Genomic DNA, 18,574 nt, shown 5'->3' on the forward strand with positions numbered 1-18,574 from the left:
CACTCTCTTGGTCGACAACAAAATGTAAACAACTTTGAAAGCACTGAACTGATCTGTTTGTATTTTACAAAGAATGGAGATAGAGAAGGATGTAAAACATTTTAGTAAAAAGATATTTCTTTGGTTACGACTGGTTGTTTTTTGTAGTGTTTGAAATTTGGTTGTATTAAAATTTCAATTTCATTTGTCTGTCGCTTGTCTTGCAGGGTAAGTCCCTTCGTGTATTTCAGTTTATCACTTTTGGTTTCACTTTCATCAGGAGATAAGAAAATTGAACACGGTAAGTTTTTATATTCACTTCAAACCGTAAGATGTTCGTGACTGATAGCTCTGCATGTATAGCCCATGATAAATACGTAGAATTTTCACAACGCGAGATTTGCATGAATCGTGTGACTGACTTTCGTTGTTCTGTGAACGCAAACAGTGAGTCACGCGAGAAGATCACGCGAATGAACGCTCACTGGAAGCAACTTTAGTCGATAAATAATTGGAACAATTCCTCTTGTTGACGCGTATTGGTTTGATTCTGTTGATCTAACAACAGTGGTGAGCGCAAATTAATTAATAGCAGGCTGAGATAATCGCGGTTATTTTCATTTCACACGCTGTTGAAGAACAGAGCAAAAAATAACAGTCACACTTCAGACACACGTTTGACTATAAAATACAAATGCGCTCGTTCCTCGTGAGAGATGTGGCGGATTTTTCCCTCAATTTTGCTGGGAATGGCGGATAATTCTTTGTATGTGGTTTTCAATGTGATCTTCCAACGATTGTTAGGAAATGAAACGGCCACACCTGTGGCCAAAAGATCCCAAATTAGGAATGTTTTTTTTGTCCAAGCAAACAGAGCTAAAAAAAGAAAGAACACATACGTTACTAACAACAAGCTTATGGAGCAAGGTACATAAAGGTTCTGACACTGATCTGGCATATTAAAATAATTGAAGATAGCTACATATATCGGTCCGGCCTGGCTCGTCTGTGTTATGTCTCAACAAAATGAGGTTTGAATGGACACAAAATGGAGCAATGAGAAAATTATAAGTCATTAGTACTTTAGTAGGAACTGAATTTTTGAGTAATTTCAGCATATTACTCAAAAACACGTTTTTAACCGTTAAATTGATTTTTTTGGCGCTACGGTGCTAAATGTCTCTAAACTTTGCTAGAAGTCCGATGGCAGTCTTGGAGGCAGTCTAATTCCCTACTCGGATTACCGGAGCCAAGGCTGTCATCTCCAAAGTCTTCCTTTATTTATTTTCTTTCTTTACTTCATTTCCCCATTTGTTTTGCTTCCCTTCCGTTGTTCCTTCATTTGTATTTGTCACAGTTTTGTACCCTGCTGTCGTTACTTGGCCTTATGCAGTATGCTGGGTAATCAATTTTATGTTTCCAAGCTTTGGAGATGGCAGATTAAGGCCACTTTCTGTCATTCCTATTGCCTTTTTGTGTTTGCTTAGACCTTTTTTTTCTAAGGTAAGGGGTTTTGTTTTAATTGTTTTTGTTTAGTTTTGGAGTATTTGGGGGTTATTCATTTCTACATTATTGCTTTTGGGCTGTTGTGACAGCTAACCTCCATTCTAATCCGCATATAGCTTGAGGGAAAGTGCTGCAAATAGATTACTATTTGTCAGCGGTCTCCCTCAAAGCTTATATAAGGATTCACACATGTGCATTCATTCTCCTTTTCGCGCCAGGATGGCGTTTCGGTCCACAGCGTTTTATTTATCCTTTAGTGCTTCATCTCCCTCGGCTTTTCTCGCTGTCTACTTTCAGGTTTAGTTTTCTCCCGCCGTCTCATCCCATTGCTACTTATTCTTTTTCCTACCTGAAAGCTGCATATAGATTACTATTTTAAGTAGTCTTTTCTTATCTTTTCACAAGGTTCGTAGAAGAGGACATCATGAACAACATAGACTACATTTTACAAGCCGTCTGTATCGGCTTAACTGTCGCTACCTTTCTTCTCAACACCGGTCGTGATCTTAAAGCCATCGAGATATGCAAAGAATGTTTGATTTTCCTCAATAATGAAGCACTGGGGAAACAAGAACATTTAGTCAAACTATTTCAAATTGGTTTCTACAAATTGATGTTCAACTCGTATTGCTTTTTCTCTGATTACACAAATGCAATAAAATACGGAAGAAAACTTCTTGTCATTTGCCGCGAGGGTGGTCAAACAGCCATAGAAGAGAAAATTACTATAGCACTAGCAGGGAAATATGAACGGTGGTGTAAATATGCCGAGGCAAGAGAACTTTATGAGAGAGCGATCAATATCATGATAGAAACTAGAAACAGAGAAGGACAAGCATATGCTTATGGAAAATGCGGAACTATGTCTTCTTATCTTGGTGAATATGTGAAAGCTGAGGAACATCTGAGGAAAGCACTTGCGATCAGAATTGAAATTGGCGACAGAAAGGGAGAAGCATCATCCTACGGAAACTTAGGGGCTGTGTTTAACTCTCTTGGTCAATATGGCAAAGCTAAAGAATATCTCGAGAAAGCACTTGCGATGAAAATTGAAATTGGCGACAAAAAAGGAGAAGCATCATCCTACGGAAACTTAGGAACTGTGTTTCAGTCTCTTGGTGAATATGACAAAGCTAAAGAATATCTCGAGAAAGCACTTGCGATCAGAATTGAAATTGGCGACAAAAAAGGAGAAGCATCATCGTACGGAAACTTAGGAACTGTGTTTAACTCTCTTGGTGAATATGACAAAGCTAAGGAATATCTCGAGAAAGCACTTGCGATGAAAATTGAAATTGGCGACAAAAAAGGAGAAGCATCATCCTACGGAAACTTAGGAACTGTGTTTAACTCTCTTGGTGAATATGACAAAGCTAAGGAATATCTCGAGAAAGCACTTGCGATGAAAATTGAAATTGGCGACAGAGCAGGAGAAGCAGCAGATTACGGAAACTTAGGAACTGTGTTTAACTCTCTTGGTGAATATGACAAAGCTAAAGAATATCACGAAAAAGCTCTTGCGATCAGAATTAAAATTAACGACAAAAAAGGGGAGGCATCATCCTACGGAAACTTAGGAACTGTGTTTAACTCTCTTGGTGAATATGACAAAGCTAAAGAATATCTCGAGAAAGCACTTGCGATCAGAATTGAAATTGGCGACAGAGCAGGAGAAGCAGCAGATTACGGAAACTTAGGAACTGTGTTTAACTCTCTTGGTGAATATTACAAAGCTAAAGAATATCTCGAGAAAGCACTTGCGATGAAAATTGAAATTGGCGACAGAGCAGGTGAAGCAGCAGGTTACGGAAACTTAGGAACTGTGTTTGAATCTCTTGGTGAATATGACAAAGCTAAAGAATATCTAGAGAAAGCTCTTGCGATCAGAATTGAAATTGGCGACAAAAAAGGGGAGGCATCATCCTACGGAAACTTAGGAACTGTGTTTAACTCTCTTGGTGAATATGACAAAAGTAAAGAATATCTTGAGAAAGCACTTGCGATGAAAATTGAAATTGGCGACAAAAAAGGAGAGGCATCATCCTACGGAAACTTAGGAACTGTGTTTAACTGTCTTGGTGAATATGACAAAGCTAAAGAATATCTCGAGAAAGCACTTGCGATCAGAATTGAAATTGGCGACAGAGAAGGAGAAGCAGCAGATTACGCAAACTTAGGAACTGTGTTTAACTCTCTTGGTGAATATGACAAAGCTAAAGAATATCTCGAGAAAGCACTTGCGATCAAAATTGAAATTGGTGACAGGGCAGGAGAAGCAGCATGCTACCGAAACTTAGGAACGTTGTTTCTTTTTCTTGGTGAACATGTCATGGCTGAAAGTTATCTTGATAAGGCAATTTCAATTAGTCAAGATATTGGAGACCTTGACAAAGAGTTTGAATGTCTTTGTACCCTGGCAATGGTAAAGGTTTCCCAAGGAAAGTTCCACGAAGCGTCTGATCATCTGCTTCTGAGTATTAACAAAAGTGAAATTTTGCGTGGTTTTCTGAAAGATAACGATCAATTTAAAATGTTCTTTTCTGACGTCCACAGTTCTCCCTACCAGTATCTAAGTGCATTCTTTTGTTTTTCTGGAAACCCTAACAATGCCCTTTATGTTCTAGAGTTGGCACGGGCTAGAGCCCTAGCAGACTTGATGGCGACTCAGTACTCTGTTGAAAGTGAAATCTCAGCTAATCCGCAATCGTGGATTGGCATTGAGAATATCATGAAGAAAGAGAGAAACTGCGTTTGCCTGTACGTTTCTTATTTTGATCGATATGTGTTTTTGTGGATTCTGAAACCAAGTGGAGTCATTCGCTTTCGAAAACAAACAGTAAATAAAAACATTGTTGGTGTCGGATTAGTTGGCAGGTTGACTGATTTTTTTGATAAAAGCTTCCGCAGCTTTGGTGTTTTATCCGAGGAGAATTGTGAAGACCGATCTTTAAATGTCATTGAGCCAAAATTGAAATCATGCCAAGAAGAGAGCCTAGCAGCTTTGCGACTTGTAGAGGACGACGATGAAGAAATTCAAAATTCCGAATCGAGCTTTTCTTTGTGTTACAGAATGCTCATCGTCCCTGTGGCTGACTTACTTGACGAGCCCGAAATCATCATTGTTCCCGATCGGTCCTTGAACCAAGTCCCATTTGCAGCGTTAAATGATGAAAGCGGGATGTATTTATCAGAGACTTTCAGGATCCGCATCGTTCCTTCATTGTCCACTCTCAAGCTCATTCAGGACAGTCCTGCAGATTATCACTGTCAGACTGGTGCACTGATAGTGGGTGATCCTGTGGTTGGACGGGTGCGTTACATGGGACGTGTTGAGAACTTTAAACCATTGCCTTGTGCAAGAAAGGAAGCAGAGATGATTGGAGAACTGCTGGGCGTACAACCTTTGTTAGGTCAGTGCGCGACCAAGCAGGCGGTGCTTGAAAGGTTACATTCAGTGAGTCTGATACATTTTGCTGCACATGGAAATGCTGAAAGAGGAGAAATTGCCCTCTCCCCTCTACGCCTCACTAATAGGATTCCACAAGAAGAAGACTACCTGTTGACAATGTCTGACATTTCGCAAGTTCAACTGCGAGCTAAGCTGGTGGTGCTTAGCTGTTGCCACAGTGGAAGTGGACAGATTCGAGCCGAGGGAGTGGTTGGAATCGCTCGAGCATTCTTAGGATCTGGTGCACGTTCAGTACTGGTGGCACTGTGGGCCATAGAAGACAGAGCGACAGAGCAGCTGATGCGTCGCTTCTATGAGCACCTTTTTCGTGGGGAAAGTGCCAGTGAATCTCTTCACGAGGCCATTAAGTGGATGAGAGGTAACGGCTTTGCCAAGGTTTCGGAGTGGGCACCGTTTATGCTGATTGGAGATAACGTGACATTTGACTTTGGGAAATAAAAGTAAGTTTTCTTAAATAACTAAATATTTCGCATTTTGGGTTGTAACGATGGAGGTTATGATGTGTAACTCGGAGAAAAGACTGATTCACGTTTTAACGCTTCACATGACGGTACTTTCATCCACGGGCGTGTCGCCGCCTCAGGACTGTGGGGCCTGGCTTCTTGTGTGTACAAAATAGGTAATCAAAAGAACAGTGGAAACTTTTTAATGAGAAAAGCTTAATGATAACAGTCCAAATTTGCCGCTGAAACTAAAAAGCAAATATTTCTTGGAGACATTGTAGTGTGTAACATCGCTATATTTATTTTTTAATGAGCCGTACTAAATTATGATTGGCGAGGCCTGCTAAATACAATTGATGAGAGAAAATATAAGGTTATACTACAGACTAAAATGTCTGATATAATACTCTTAGCATAATCCAGTGACGGACTATATTCGAAAATTTTCAATCTGATTGGCTACGCTACATGTAGCTACATACGCTACATATCGATCTTAGAAGACTCCTGGAGCGCGCCCAGGATTTTTCGTGCATTATGGCCAAAAAAATATTAATCAAAAACACCAATCATCGAGTTTCATCGATACTCTATGTTTATGTTTATGCTAAAACAGTTAGGATGCTCGCTCTCGGTTTTTATCGACTTTGATTATTTACTCGTGGTTCACTATATATCAATCGAAAGATCTAGAAATCGAATTGCTGATTACTTGCTTCTAACATTTTACGATATCGTCTTAGTATCTCAGATCGCGCGCAACAAAACAATGAAAGCATAGAAAAAGCTAGAGCTGCGGTTTAAACAATTCTGGTTGGATCGTTGTTTAGTGACTCATTTATGCTCTTTGTCGTAATCTTTTCTGATTGGATTCCCGTGCTCTTATTAGCTTACAGACCCTGCCATCGTGTCTTTAACATAACGTATCCTATTGAAGGGCTTGTTTTGTATTGACGTTGTTAAAGAATGCTCAGAGCGACTTAACCATTGTTTTTGGATTTCATATCGTTGTCTTTAGAGAGTTTTATTTTGTAGTATTATTGTATGCCAAGAGAAACCAAAGCCATTTCAGTCACAGTATCCCGTCGAAATAGATATCCAAAGATTTTTGAAATGACACAAATTTCCATCCGAAAATTGAATAAGCCTCTCCATATATCTCCGTATATAAGCCACTCCCGAAAATAAGCTCACCTGAAAAGAACGTCGAGCCCAGGACTTATTTTCGGAATCATGGCTGGAATTGGAAAGGAATCTGTGCACGAAAAAATACTCACATATATAAATACTGTAAACTCCTAAACATAACGATTCGAAACACAAAACAAGCTGTCGCCAAATGAACATCGCAAATCTCTTATTTGGGCAAACGTAGTGTGTGTGTGTGTGTGTGTGTGTGTGTGTGTGTGTGAGTGTGTGTGTGTGTGAGAGTGTGTGTGTGTGTGTGTGTGTGTGTGTGTGTGTGTGTGTGTGTGTGTGTGTGTGTGTGTGTGTGGGGGGGGGGGGGGGGGAGGGCTTAAGGTCTTAAAATCCGTAGGGTTATCCTGCGGGCGGGGCAACTAGTCTTATAGATGTAATTATTTAGTAGTGCTAATCCTTCTTGTTATGTGTGACTCCCCCGGGTTGCATGGAGCTTTTTTCAAGCAAACAGGGTGAGGATAATAAAGAAGAGCATCAGCTAGAAGATATTTCTTGATGAACCACCAGGTTCCCGCAATGATCAGTAAAAAGAATTTAGATTTGGAGCACGGGCAGGAATAAAATAGGTAAACTGAATCTCAGTGGCAAGAGCATGGATCAAAGTGTTTTCAATTTTTCCACTGGATTTTTTGTAACCTGTGTCTGTTCCCTTAAGTCATGGCGGAGGAGAAAATCCTTCCTGCGTCCTGATCAAACTCATAAGCGGCGCGTTTGTTCACCAATCAAGATGTTAATTGAGAACAAAGGATGGTGACTTTTTTTTTTTTAACAAAAAACGACTAACGTTAAGGAATACAAACAACAGTTCAACAACAAATTTGAAAACCCAACAAAGTACGGAAGATGCAGCCCTCTCGGGAAACTTTGAAACTGCTTTTAGATTGGCTAGTTTCGATTCTAAACGTAGAGCGTTTTCAAGCTAAACCGGTTCCAAGAAAAATGTTATAATTAGGATACTTTGACGCCAAAGATGGGATCTGTAAAGTGTGTACAATAAGGCGGACTCGATAGTATGCAAATTCAGGTAAAACGGTGTTTTATTTGTCTTCACGTGGTTACAAAAATTGTTGTAGAGCTGTTGTCTGGATGCTTTCACGTCATTGCTCTGTTTGCGAAAAAGATAGCCATCCATTGTTCTCAATTAACGTTTTGATTGGTCAACTCCTTCCACGGGGCCCGGTTCGAGTAGTCGGTCTCTAATAATGTAATTATTATTATTAATGGTTAACAATCACCGAGCTTATAAACATGTTAGAACACCTATAGCGATAAAGTTCGTTTTACCATTTTATTTTGATATACCATCTGCGGCATTTTTATGATTGTAATATAGTTACATTTAAGATTGTTATGTTGATGTATATTTTTGTAATTTAAAATTTTAATCTTTAGCTCTTATATATCACGTCTGTTATTTAAGGACCCTAGTCAGCCACACCTTTGTTTTTGTTTACATACGGGAGTTTCTGAATAATATTTTACACGGAACATGTCTAAATGAAAGAAAACACTGTGAAACTGCCACAGATAATTAAAAAGACTTCAAGTATAACACAAAATACAGTCTGTAATACAATAAGAATTAACTTCCCCATACAGTTTTCATAATTTCAATGGCATCGAAAATGGCAGTGGCTGACTAGTGGCCTTTAATTGTAGTTTTTAGAAATTTAAAATTGTAATCTAATTATTTGTAGGAGGGCTACTTGTCTCTTGAAACTGTTATGTGTCTTCCCTAAATAAAAACATTTTTCACGATTGTATTTTTACAAATACAGTGTAATTACTGTCTCTTTTCTCATTGGCTGAGGGTATTCCCGGCATGCATTTACTAACTATTCGCACTGCATAAATTATCGTCATCGCATATAAGTACTACAAATCATGAATAAATTGACATTGATCAAGTGCAACGGCGGAGAGAACATACCAAGTGCGATTAGTAGCGAGCTGGTAGTTTTGTTGAATATTGTTGGGAGTCGGTTGTGGGTGTTCATATCGTTTGAGGGTATTATGGACGGTACAATTTCACCTAACCACCCACCCACCCATAATGTACTTAGTTGGCACTGCGACTCTTGTCGGGTCGCCGAATTTTATCCCTAATCTTAAATGCGATGCGATAATTGTTGCAGTGCGGAATAGGATACTAATCTGCTTACAGATTAGTCCGAATGCATGCTGAGAATGCATGAACTCCAAGAGTTCACTCACTACTGGTCACTCGTGGTGCCTGGACATCTTGTAAACATGTACACAGCGAATTAAGCAAACATGTGTTGATTGTGTTCCGCGCAACGGCGCGTTAGTTAATAGGGATCGGGATCTTCAGATCGGAGTGAGAGTACGAGATTTAGTACGAGTACGCCTTTTTCCATTTTTTAATGACAGGAAGCTGCTATGTGAACTCGATAAATAAGTTGTCAACAAAATTCAAACAGCATTAAAAAAATTGGACTAGCCCGTCTGTATTTAACAAAGAATGAAGAGAAAAAGCATGTACATTTTGTAAAACATTAAGTAGCTTAGTAGAAAGGTGTATTTCATTTTGTCTTTGTCTTTGTGTGGTGCTTGTCTTGCAGGGGAAGTTCCTCAGTGTTTATGCCCCTTTTGGTTTCACTTTTTGCGCAGACGCACCAACTCGACGCAACAGTTTATTTCAGTGGTTGATCCAAGTCCTAGGCAACCACGGGTAGGGAAAGCCTTGAAAAGTTGAACTGTTCCATTTTCAACAGGCTTCTTGCTTCTAATCAAAGCGCCTCGTACGGTGCACGTGTCTTGACAGTTCAAGTCGCAAAATATGCGCCATCTTTAGATGAGCGAATTTAAACTCAATCTGCTGTTGTTTAGCTCGTCCCCAATCTTCCTCAACATTGAGCCAATCTCCCTGGACGTGCGCTTTTCTCTGTTTGCTGCGTCAGCATCCGCTGACCTGTGCTGAGCGCCGGAGTTAGTTGATTGAGCCGCGCGGTCACGTGGTTCAATACGCTTGAAGCTTCGTCTGCGGCTGCTGTTTCGGCGGAGAAGACCTAAAAATCCCATGATGCAGTGAAAGCTGTAGAACTTGTGAACAGTACTGCTAGAAAATGAATACAAAAAGGTAGTTAATGATGTGATATAACGAGCTGTTTCACAACTTCACTGAGAGCAGTGCATCAAGTTTTCTCTGCAGAATTCTTGCTCTCTCAATTAGCCAGTAGCCAGTTACAATTCACAATAAATAATTGAATTAAGACGGCGCATACAGACATACAGATGACATTTGCGGTCAATTCTAATGTCGGATCTGTATGCCGGTGTGATCAACATTAACAGGCTAGGTGAAAAGCCGGCGAGTTTCGCGGAAACCTATTGCATGTTGTAGAAAATAACTACATAGTCAACATCTCCGATTCTCAGGTCTGTACGGTATTCAGTACTTGAGTTATCCGTCAAAATGTTTTACACAAATTTAGAGAGCTCAGTATGGAATCGCCATGTTGGAGTCCGTGTGAAGGGTTCCAAGATGGCCGCCGGAAATCAATGAAAACATCTGGCATCTACTTCTGCTATGAAAAGCGTTCAGTTCACCTTCATGAACACCTAAACATTTACATAAACACTTCTCGTAAAACCTCAACTGTTTAGATTGTTAAAAATAACAGGATGAGGCATTTTCTCACATACGTGACTGCCTTCAGGCGGCCATTTTGATGTCGTGTGGCGCGAATCTCCGAAATTAAAAATGTTGGCGGATGCTATCAAGTTAAAAACCTTCAATAAGATATATATTAAGGAAGTCTAATAGCCAGTGAAAGATAAAAGGTCAGGGGTATCTCGATTTTGGATTGTAGAATATTGATGACGTCATGTGAAAACCAAGAATAATAGGATTTATAAGAAAAGGAAATAATTTGCCGACTAAAGCATAGAACTCTTATGAATAAAAGAATTATGTGTTGATATATTGCGGTTTGTTTATATTAGATCATTGCCGAATCGAACTTCGAGGGGTGAAAAATGTTTCAATATAAAACTAATTTACGATCTAGTTTTTTCTTCTTTTGATTACGAGCGGATTTCTTTGTTGTCTACAAGCTTCCAAGTAACAGATATATTTTTTTTTACTTTCAACTGGCTTTTCCTGTAAGATAAATTTTTGACCGATGTGTAATTTGTGCGCTCGAAAGCTCTCGAAGCCGTCTATATGTTTCCTCTATTTCATTTACGTGTAGAAAGCCAGTACGGAAAACTATTTGTATTTTTTTACCTATGGCTTGCCGAGGCGTAGTCCCACAAAGCCGGTTATCTCTAATTAGCTCCTTAGCGATTTTTTCAACGAGTCAGTTTTGTTCGGAAATGTCGCTGTTAGCGCTTCACAGAACCGGAAAGAAACTTAAGCTAACGCAACAGGTTTTAGTGGATAATGACTTCTGCTCAATTCTGGCTTAAATTAAGAAGATTTGTGGGGGGGTACACTGCGATGGACTAGCATCCTATTCAGGGGGGAGTAGGAATATTCCTAGCCGCTTAATGCTATCGAAACCGGGATAAGCTCCGGCAGTATGGGCCACTTGGCTCGAGGTTTCCCTTATTGACGTTTATGCTTTGTCAGTCTGACGCACCGCTAAAAATCATCATTATTTTAGCAGGGAAATTTTGCGATAAATAGTGACATAATGTGCAAAGAATTCCAAACTTGTACAGCTGGCTTCTGCATGCGGGTGAAAGGCTTCATTGCGCGTGCGGTCGATTGCCTTTTGCTTTGTTTCTTTACGGTTATTTTTGGAATTTATATGAAAAATAAACGTCTTGATAGCAACTGGGGCATGTAACCTCACTATCTATTTAATACCTCCAGCTTACTAAATGACAGGTTTTAAGAAAATGCTTCCTTATTTCTCGAAAGGCAATTAAAGTCATCTACATCCGCATTATTTTTTTTGCCTTGACCTTATTAAATATATTTAATTATGTCCGCGCTTGTTGCCAATCGTATTAAAGCTTTCTCAGTGAATGCTATGTTGCCTGGAAACCCACTGAGAGTTTTTTTTGTGGTTTAGATGGCTAAAAAAAGTAACAATTCGGAAGGAAACGATGACATTTGATTTTTTCCCACGAACAATAGATTTAAGGGGTAGGAAGTCCCACCCTTCTAAACAATACGATAAAAACAAAGACTTTTTGGATGGTTTACTGTTAATCAGTAAACATTTAAGCGCTGAACTCAATATTTTGCGGTCGAGACCCGCTCAACTGAGGAAAACTGATTAATTTAGTCTTGTTATGAACCACTTTGCGTCAAAGCAAGTTTTGTGTTTTTGTAGCTCGGCGTGGCTCGAACCTCGCGAAAGCTGCAAGCGTATCAAATAACGGTTTCACCTTGTGTTTTTGTTTCGGCCTTGTACAACATTGCGGCGTCTGAGAGACGTAAACTCCGGACAAATCAAAGACTTTTTGGGATGTGTGCTGCGTTTTGTCAATGGTTAATTTATGGGAGGTGAAACCAAAAAAGAAAACTGCAGCCTTCAAGGTTTGCGTTATAACTTGCCCGGCTAAATATAAGAAAAAAAATCCCTTTTCTTCAATCTCAGTTTTGATATAGAATGTTAAACGTGCCGTTTTACCAAACAACAAAATTGAAATAAATATGCACGCGTTACTATATTTGATGCTTACTTGTCCTGGCAAAAAGGGGAATACCCTTTCATATGAATTGAAAGTGACTGCAGAAATAATTAAAGATTTTCAAATGAATTTTCAGTTTTGGTGGTAAATAACCTTTTAGCAGACTTCCTTTAAGGATTTTTGTGACATATTATTCGTGAATTCTATATTGTTAAGACTTTTTTTTTGCTTGTTATGGTCAAGTAATACGCTTAAGTAAAAAGACCTTTCTGAGCCAAAAAAGCATCTTTTTCCCGCTCTCTAAATGACTCGGACCCCCAAGAGGATAAGGGAGTAAGTTATAATATCGCGAATAAAAGAGACTCTTTCACAGACTGTCCAGAAATCTCGAATTGGTATCTTTTTCTTTTGAATTCATGCCATTAAGCTCAGAAAATCGAAGTTTTTAGAAACTTTTACACTCTTTCCAGCAGAGGGCAAGCAACAGCTAGCACTTTGTCGATATAATCCGATCAAGTGGCTATGAAACATCACCATACCCACCGAACATTCGTCAAGAAAACGTCTTTGGTCGCACAAACTACAAATCCTCGATTTTATTTGCGGCAGATCAAAATAGTTAATTGGAAACTTTGTTGGTTCAGTGGTCAGAGCGAAATAAGTTCAAGCTTATGCTCTGCTTAAATATAGGAGGATAAAAGATCAAAGAAATAAAAGGAAAACTGTGATAAAACCGCCAAACAAGATGAGAATAACTTCCTTGAAAGTTCAATGAATTTTGAGATGAAAGTTTGCGTATACATTAATCGGACAATATATTGGTTTGATTGTGAAACATATAAGAGGTGGCAGATAATAGTTATGCTATAATGACAAATTTATGTCGTTCGTTTGTTATAACAATGAGTTCTTTGTTTATTTCACTTACACTGAAAAACGTTAGAGTGAATATAAATTGTGACAGGTCACTCGAGAGACAAATTTAGAAAATATTAGAAAAAAAAAAACAGCCCTGGCTTACCAGATTGGATGCCGGCGGCCATAAAGAAAATCAGAAAAGCAATATATTCATTTAATATATTCAATATATTCGGATTTTTTTAGATATTACATGTAAATCTGAGAATGATTTGAAAAGAGCGGGAAACTTATGGGAGTACTGAATGTAAGCGTGGCGATCAAATACGCCAACTGAAGGCAGGGCTGTCATAAGCGTTTCTGTTTATTTCCCAAACGAAGCAGAGTGTACCGACTTGAACATTTAGATTACGATTAATGTTGGTGAGGCCCAGAATACGAATCGAAACGAATTATGGACGACAACTTTGTATCTAGTGTTATCGTAGAACCATCCTCGGAGACCCAGGGGCAGTCAGTGGGGGCGAGGATGTCGTAGAACGAGCAGTTTTTTTCGTAACGTCACAAGTCGGATTTCTAAAGTTGAGGTCATATTATTGTAAGTTGTAGTCGGTGAATCGAAGTGGTGGTATTCTTTTGCTTAACCATGCAGTCAGCCACATAAAAATAAAATTTTCTAGCGATAAAATAGTTAATTATAATTACACTCCGTCAGTTACGCTAGGTTTTTTGAAATTGTTTAAAACTTCGTCGTTGGTATATAGCTACTGCAGACTTTTGTTTCATTTTCTCAAAGTTGGTTTCTCTTTACATCTTTCAAGCCTTTCAGTTTCTTTGCTCGTATAAATCGTTCAATGCTTGATGATTGTACAGATTGTACATAGGATTCGGTGTAAATTTTGAATCAATTTATTTTCCATCCTGCAGCCAAGGCTTGATAAATATTCAGACTTGTACAGCGATCTTGCATTTGTTGATGTTATGTAGCTTTTTTAAAGCGAAAATTTGCATCAAGACTAGACAATCACGTCACGCCAGTCCAAGACAGAAGGCTCTAGCATTATTAAATTTTTAAATTGTTTTCCGATTAAAGAACTAGACTTACCTTAATCTAAACTTCGTTCAAAGATGCAGAGTCCCTTTTGCTCAAATGTATTGAGGGTAATTATCTCTGCTGCGGTCAGTTGAACTAATTTATCTGCCTCCTTTCGTGTGTAATAAATATCGTATATTCTGTTGGTGATGTAAGGTTCAAAGCATCTATTCACTAAATGTTGATTCAAGTGTGACATGGTATTTATTTCACCCCTCATGTCATGTTACTCGTGCCTGCTGGGGCAAGCACGTGGGAGGTTATTTCCCACCAAGACCCACCAACAATGTCACGATATGTTTAAAAAAAAAAAAGAAATCGGATCATTTTATATGCTAACTTTCTCTACTAAATAACCTTAGAAGAAACTAATGCTTTTTAGTTTGGCTTAAAATCGTTTTAACCTAAAGGGCCGAGCAAGTCATTCCTGGTTTTGCGTACAATTTTAGTGATATTTTAAGGGAAAAATATATAAAAAGATTGAAGTAACCCGAAACAAGATTTATAATTCTAAAAAGAACAGATTCTGCCTTTTTGCCAAAATCTCGTAATTCAATGCTATTCTGAGAACAATTACGATTGATCACAATTGTGAGTAATAGTGCCCTAAATAAACTATTTGATTATGAATTATTGATAAGGGAGATTGCCCGATTTATGACAAGCCCACACAAAATTATTCCTAATTCAATGCAATGATTTTTTTTTTGCCTTATACCCGCTTATACGGCTTTATATTTCTTCGAGAAAAGTTCTTGTTGGAACTTGCTTGATACGTGGTTACTATGGTGATTTAAGGGAGGTATAGGTAGTCAATGACCACTTAGACATTCAGTACGTGTGACATGTCTAGACTCTATACAGACAGACATATCGGGAAAACTGTATCAAAATGAACATTAAAACGGAAGAAGTTCAAAGACGGCGACCTCGATGAGAACCCTCGGCACATAATGTTCGTAACTTCTTCGCGAGTGTATAAAATTCACCGAACTGCAGTTGTACTCTAGTTATTTTTAAAGATTGCAAAGGCTATTTTTAACTGAGATTTCGTGTTGTTTATTGGCTTGGCGAAATTCTGATCATTTTTATTGCGACATACATCGGATAGGTGTCTCAAAATTTAATTCCTTTTCCCCGCTGTTAAAGCTAACAAAGAGTTTGTAGCAGCAGTTTCTTTGTGACAAGATACCGCAGCGAAAATGTTAAATATTCATTTTATAAAAGATTTTACCTTTATAGATACCTTTACAAATATTTTCATTTATTATTATTTCTTTTGATTTAACTGGTTTCTTCGCTATATTTGATCCAGGATTGCTTTATTGTTTAATATTTTAACCCAACAGTTGTTATATTTTTAATATCTACAAAAATTTAAACGATTTCATTTTACAGTCATGCACCAGCTTGACATAAAAAAAGATTAGGAAAGATGGCAGCTATTCGTTCTACCAAGTCAAAAAGGTCCCTATTCTTGTTTCTGATCTATGCTCTATTCTTTTCGTGACACGCGTGGTTGTGTATCGCGTGACCTGCGTGGCGTGACTAACAAGGTCAGCGCCACTCCTATGCTTGTGATGAAAATATTTATTGCTTCCTGTTGAAAACCCCTGAGTTGTGCAACACTTCGTCTTACGTGAACCTTTTGTTATGTTTTTTTTATCGACTGACGTGTTTCACGAACGAGTTTTCTTAAGATATACAACTACAATTTTAAAAGCATGCTGCGTTTTCGAAATCGCTTCTGGCCACTCAAATCCTTGTTGTTCAACAATAGTTATCCGTCTAAATCGACCATCCGATTTTTGCGTGCGAATTCTAAATCAGTTAACTTTGTTTCCTTTAGGAATGCTTTCCCTTCCGGTTTCCGATTTAAAAGAGTCGTAAGTTCACGGGATTGCAAAATTCTTTACACTATTTTTATTTAATTTTTGTCTTAGTACTTCCTACGCAGAACACGAAAAGCCTCGCGAAAAAACTCAATTTCAAGTGAAACCGGTAATCCGACACAATAGCCGGGCTAAAAATTCTCGTTTTGTTGCGGGGGCGGTGGAGGTAAAACTGTGTGCTGTTGCTAATTTTATCTGAAACATTCACGCCCTGATGGGGCCATATCATCTGCATCGAAGAAGATTTCACAATCGAAGATTTTTCGCAGTTTTTGGCCAACACACCTATTCATCCGCATCCCGCCATCAGTTTCAAATTTATCCCGCATCCCGCCTTCATCATGGTTCCGCCATGCGCCAGTGCATTTTCATCCCGTATCCCGCATCACGCCTCGACTATTATATTATCCTGCATCCCGCCAAGCTTTTGTGGAACACTCCAGAAACTTCGTAACATTTATTACATGCATGACTTAATATGATAATTTGTGCTTTCTCAGAATTTCGAGAACCCCCCTAGTGTTTCGTAGTTTCACTTTCCAAAGCAAGTTTCGCCGTGGTAAGTACAACTTAGCTTGTATCGTACGGCCTCTATCTTAACCAGTTTAGAATTTTTAGTGCGATTTGGTTGTCAAGACGCTTACAAAACAAAGCGACTCACAAACTTTGGATTGTTACCATGGAAAGTGAAAGAATGAAATCGACCAATGCAAAATCATGCGAACTTACATTATGAAGAGAGTTAATGCACAGGCTTTGGTGTTTTGAAAATAGAATGAAGAATTACAACAGACCGAGCACGATCACGATCAAGATTCGTGATTCTTCAAGAGCTTGATTCTTCTTTAGTTGCCTTATTTGTTTTCAGACCAAGTCGATCTTTCTATGACAGGAAGCTGACATGTAAATTCGATAAATAAGTCGACAGCACGATGTAAACAACTTTGAAAGTACTGTCCTGATCTGCTGTTATTTTACAAAGAATGGAGATAGAGAAGGATATAAAACATTTTAGTAAAACGATATTTCTTTGGTTTCGACTGGTTGTTTTGTGCAGTGTTTGAAATTTGGTTATCACTGATTTCGATTTGTATTTGTCTTTGTCTGACGCTTGTCTTGCAGGGAAAGTCCCTCAGTGTTATTTCAGTTTATCACTTTTGGTTTCACTTTTGCCAGCAGATAAGGAAACGGAACACGGTAAGTTTATATCTTATTTCAAGCCGTAAGATGTTCGTGACTGATAGCTGTGCATGTGTAACCAAATGTTAAATACTAAGAATGTTCACAACGAGAGATTTGCATGAATCGCGTGACTGATTTTCGTTGTTGTGTGAACGCTAACAGTGAGTCACGCAAGAAGGTCACGCGAATGAACGCTCACTGGAGGCAACTTTTGCCGGTCGATAAATAATTGGAACAGTTCCTCTTGTTGACGCGTATTGGTTTGATTCTGTTGATCTAACAACAGTGGTGAGCGCAAATTAATTAATAGCAGGCTGAGATAATCGCGATTATTTTCGTTTCACACGCTGTTGAAGAAAAGCTGAGCAAGAAATAACAGTCACACTTCAGACACACGTTTGACTAAAATACAAATGCCCTCGTTCCTTGTGCGAGCTGTGGCGGGTTTTTCCCTCAACTTTGCTGGGAATGGCGGATAATACTTTGTATGTTTTTGCAATGTGATCTTCCAACGATTGTTAGGAAATGAAACGGCCACACCTGTGGCCAAAAGATCCCAAATTAGGAATTTTTTTTTTGTCCAAGCAAACAGAGCTAAAAAAAGAAACAACACATACGTTACTAACAACAAGCTTATGGAGCAAGGTACATAAAGGTTCTGGCACTGATCTGTCATATTAAAATAATTGAAGATAGCTGCATATATCGGTCCGGCCTGGCTTGTCTGTGTTATGTCTCAACAAAATGAGGTTTGAATGGACACAAAATGGAGCAATTAAAAAAATTATAAAGTCATTAGTACTTTAGTAGGAACTGAATTTTTGAGTAATTTCTGCATATTACTCAAAAACACGTTTTTAACCGTTAAATTGATTTTTTTTGGCGCTACGGTGCTAAATTTCTCTAAACTTTGCTAGAAGTCCGATGGCAGTCTTGGAGGGAGTCTAATTCCCTACTCGGATTACCGGAGCCAAGGCTGTCATCTCCAAAGTCTTCCTTTATTTATTTTCTTTCTTTACTTCATTTTTCCCATTTGTTTTGCTTCCCTTCCGTTGTTCCTTCATTTGTATTTGTCACAGTTTTGTACCCTGCTGTCGTTACTTGGCCTTATGCAGTATGCTGGGTAATCAATTTTATGTTTCCAAGCTTTGGAGATGGCAGATTAAGGCCACTTTCTGTCATTCCTATTGTTTGCTTAGACCTTTTTTTCTAAGGTTTGGGGTTTAGTTTTGGTTGTTTTTGTTTAATTTTGGGGTATTTGGGGGTTATTCATTTCTACATTATTGCTTTTAGGCTGTTGTGACAGCTAACCTCCATTCTAATCCGCATATAGCTTGAGGGAGAG

At 38.6% G+C, this 18,574-nt stretch overlaps 2 protein-coding genes across 2 annotated transcripts in view; both read left to right on the forward strand.

Moving 5' to 3' along the window:
* LOC144636238 (uncharacterized) overlaps positions 1 to 18,574 on the forward strand; it is a 53,066-nt gene that overhangs the window by 24,787 nt on the left and 9,705 nt on the right. Inside the window, exon 3 of the mRNA XM_078495401.1 lies at positions 2,353 to 3,879. Within this exon, the coding sequence (XP_078351527.1) occupies positions 2,353 to 3,879 (1,527 nt within the window). The remainder of the gene's footprint in view (positions 1 to 2,352; positions 3,880 to 18,574) is intronic.
* LOC144648597 (uncharacterized) overlaps positions 17,087 to 18,574 on the forward strand; it is a 701,885-nt gene continuing 700,397 nt past the window's right edge. Inside the window, 1 exon segment of the mRNA XM_078508141.1 lies at positions 17,087 to 17,244. The gene's annotated coding sequence lies outside the window, so the exon portion shown is untranslated.

Source organism: Oculina patagonica, chromosome 1 (assembly GCF_052425735.1).
Source record: "Oculina patagonica isolate OP01 chromosome 1, crgOcupat, whole genome shotgun sequence".
In the NCBI taxonomy this organism is placed as follows: Eukaryota; Metazoa; Cnidaria; class Anthozoa; order Scleractinia; family Oculinidae; genus Oculina; species Oculina patagonica.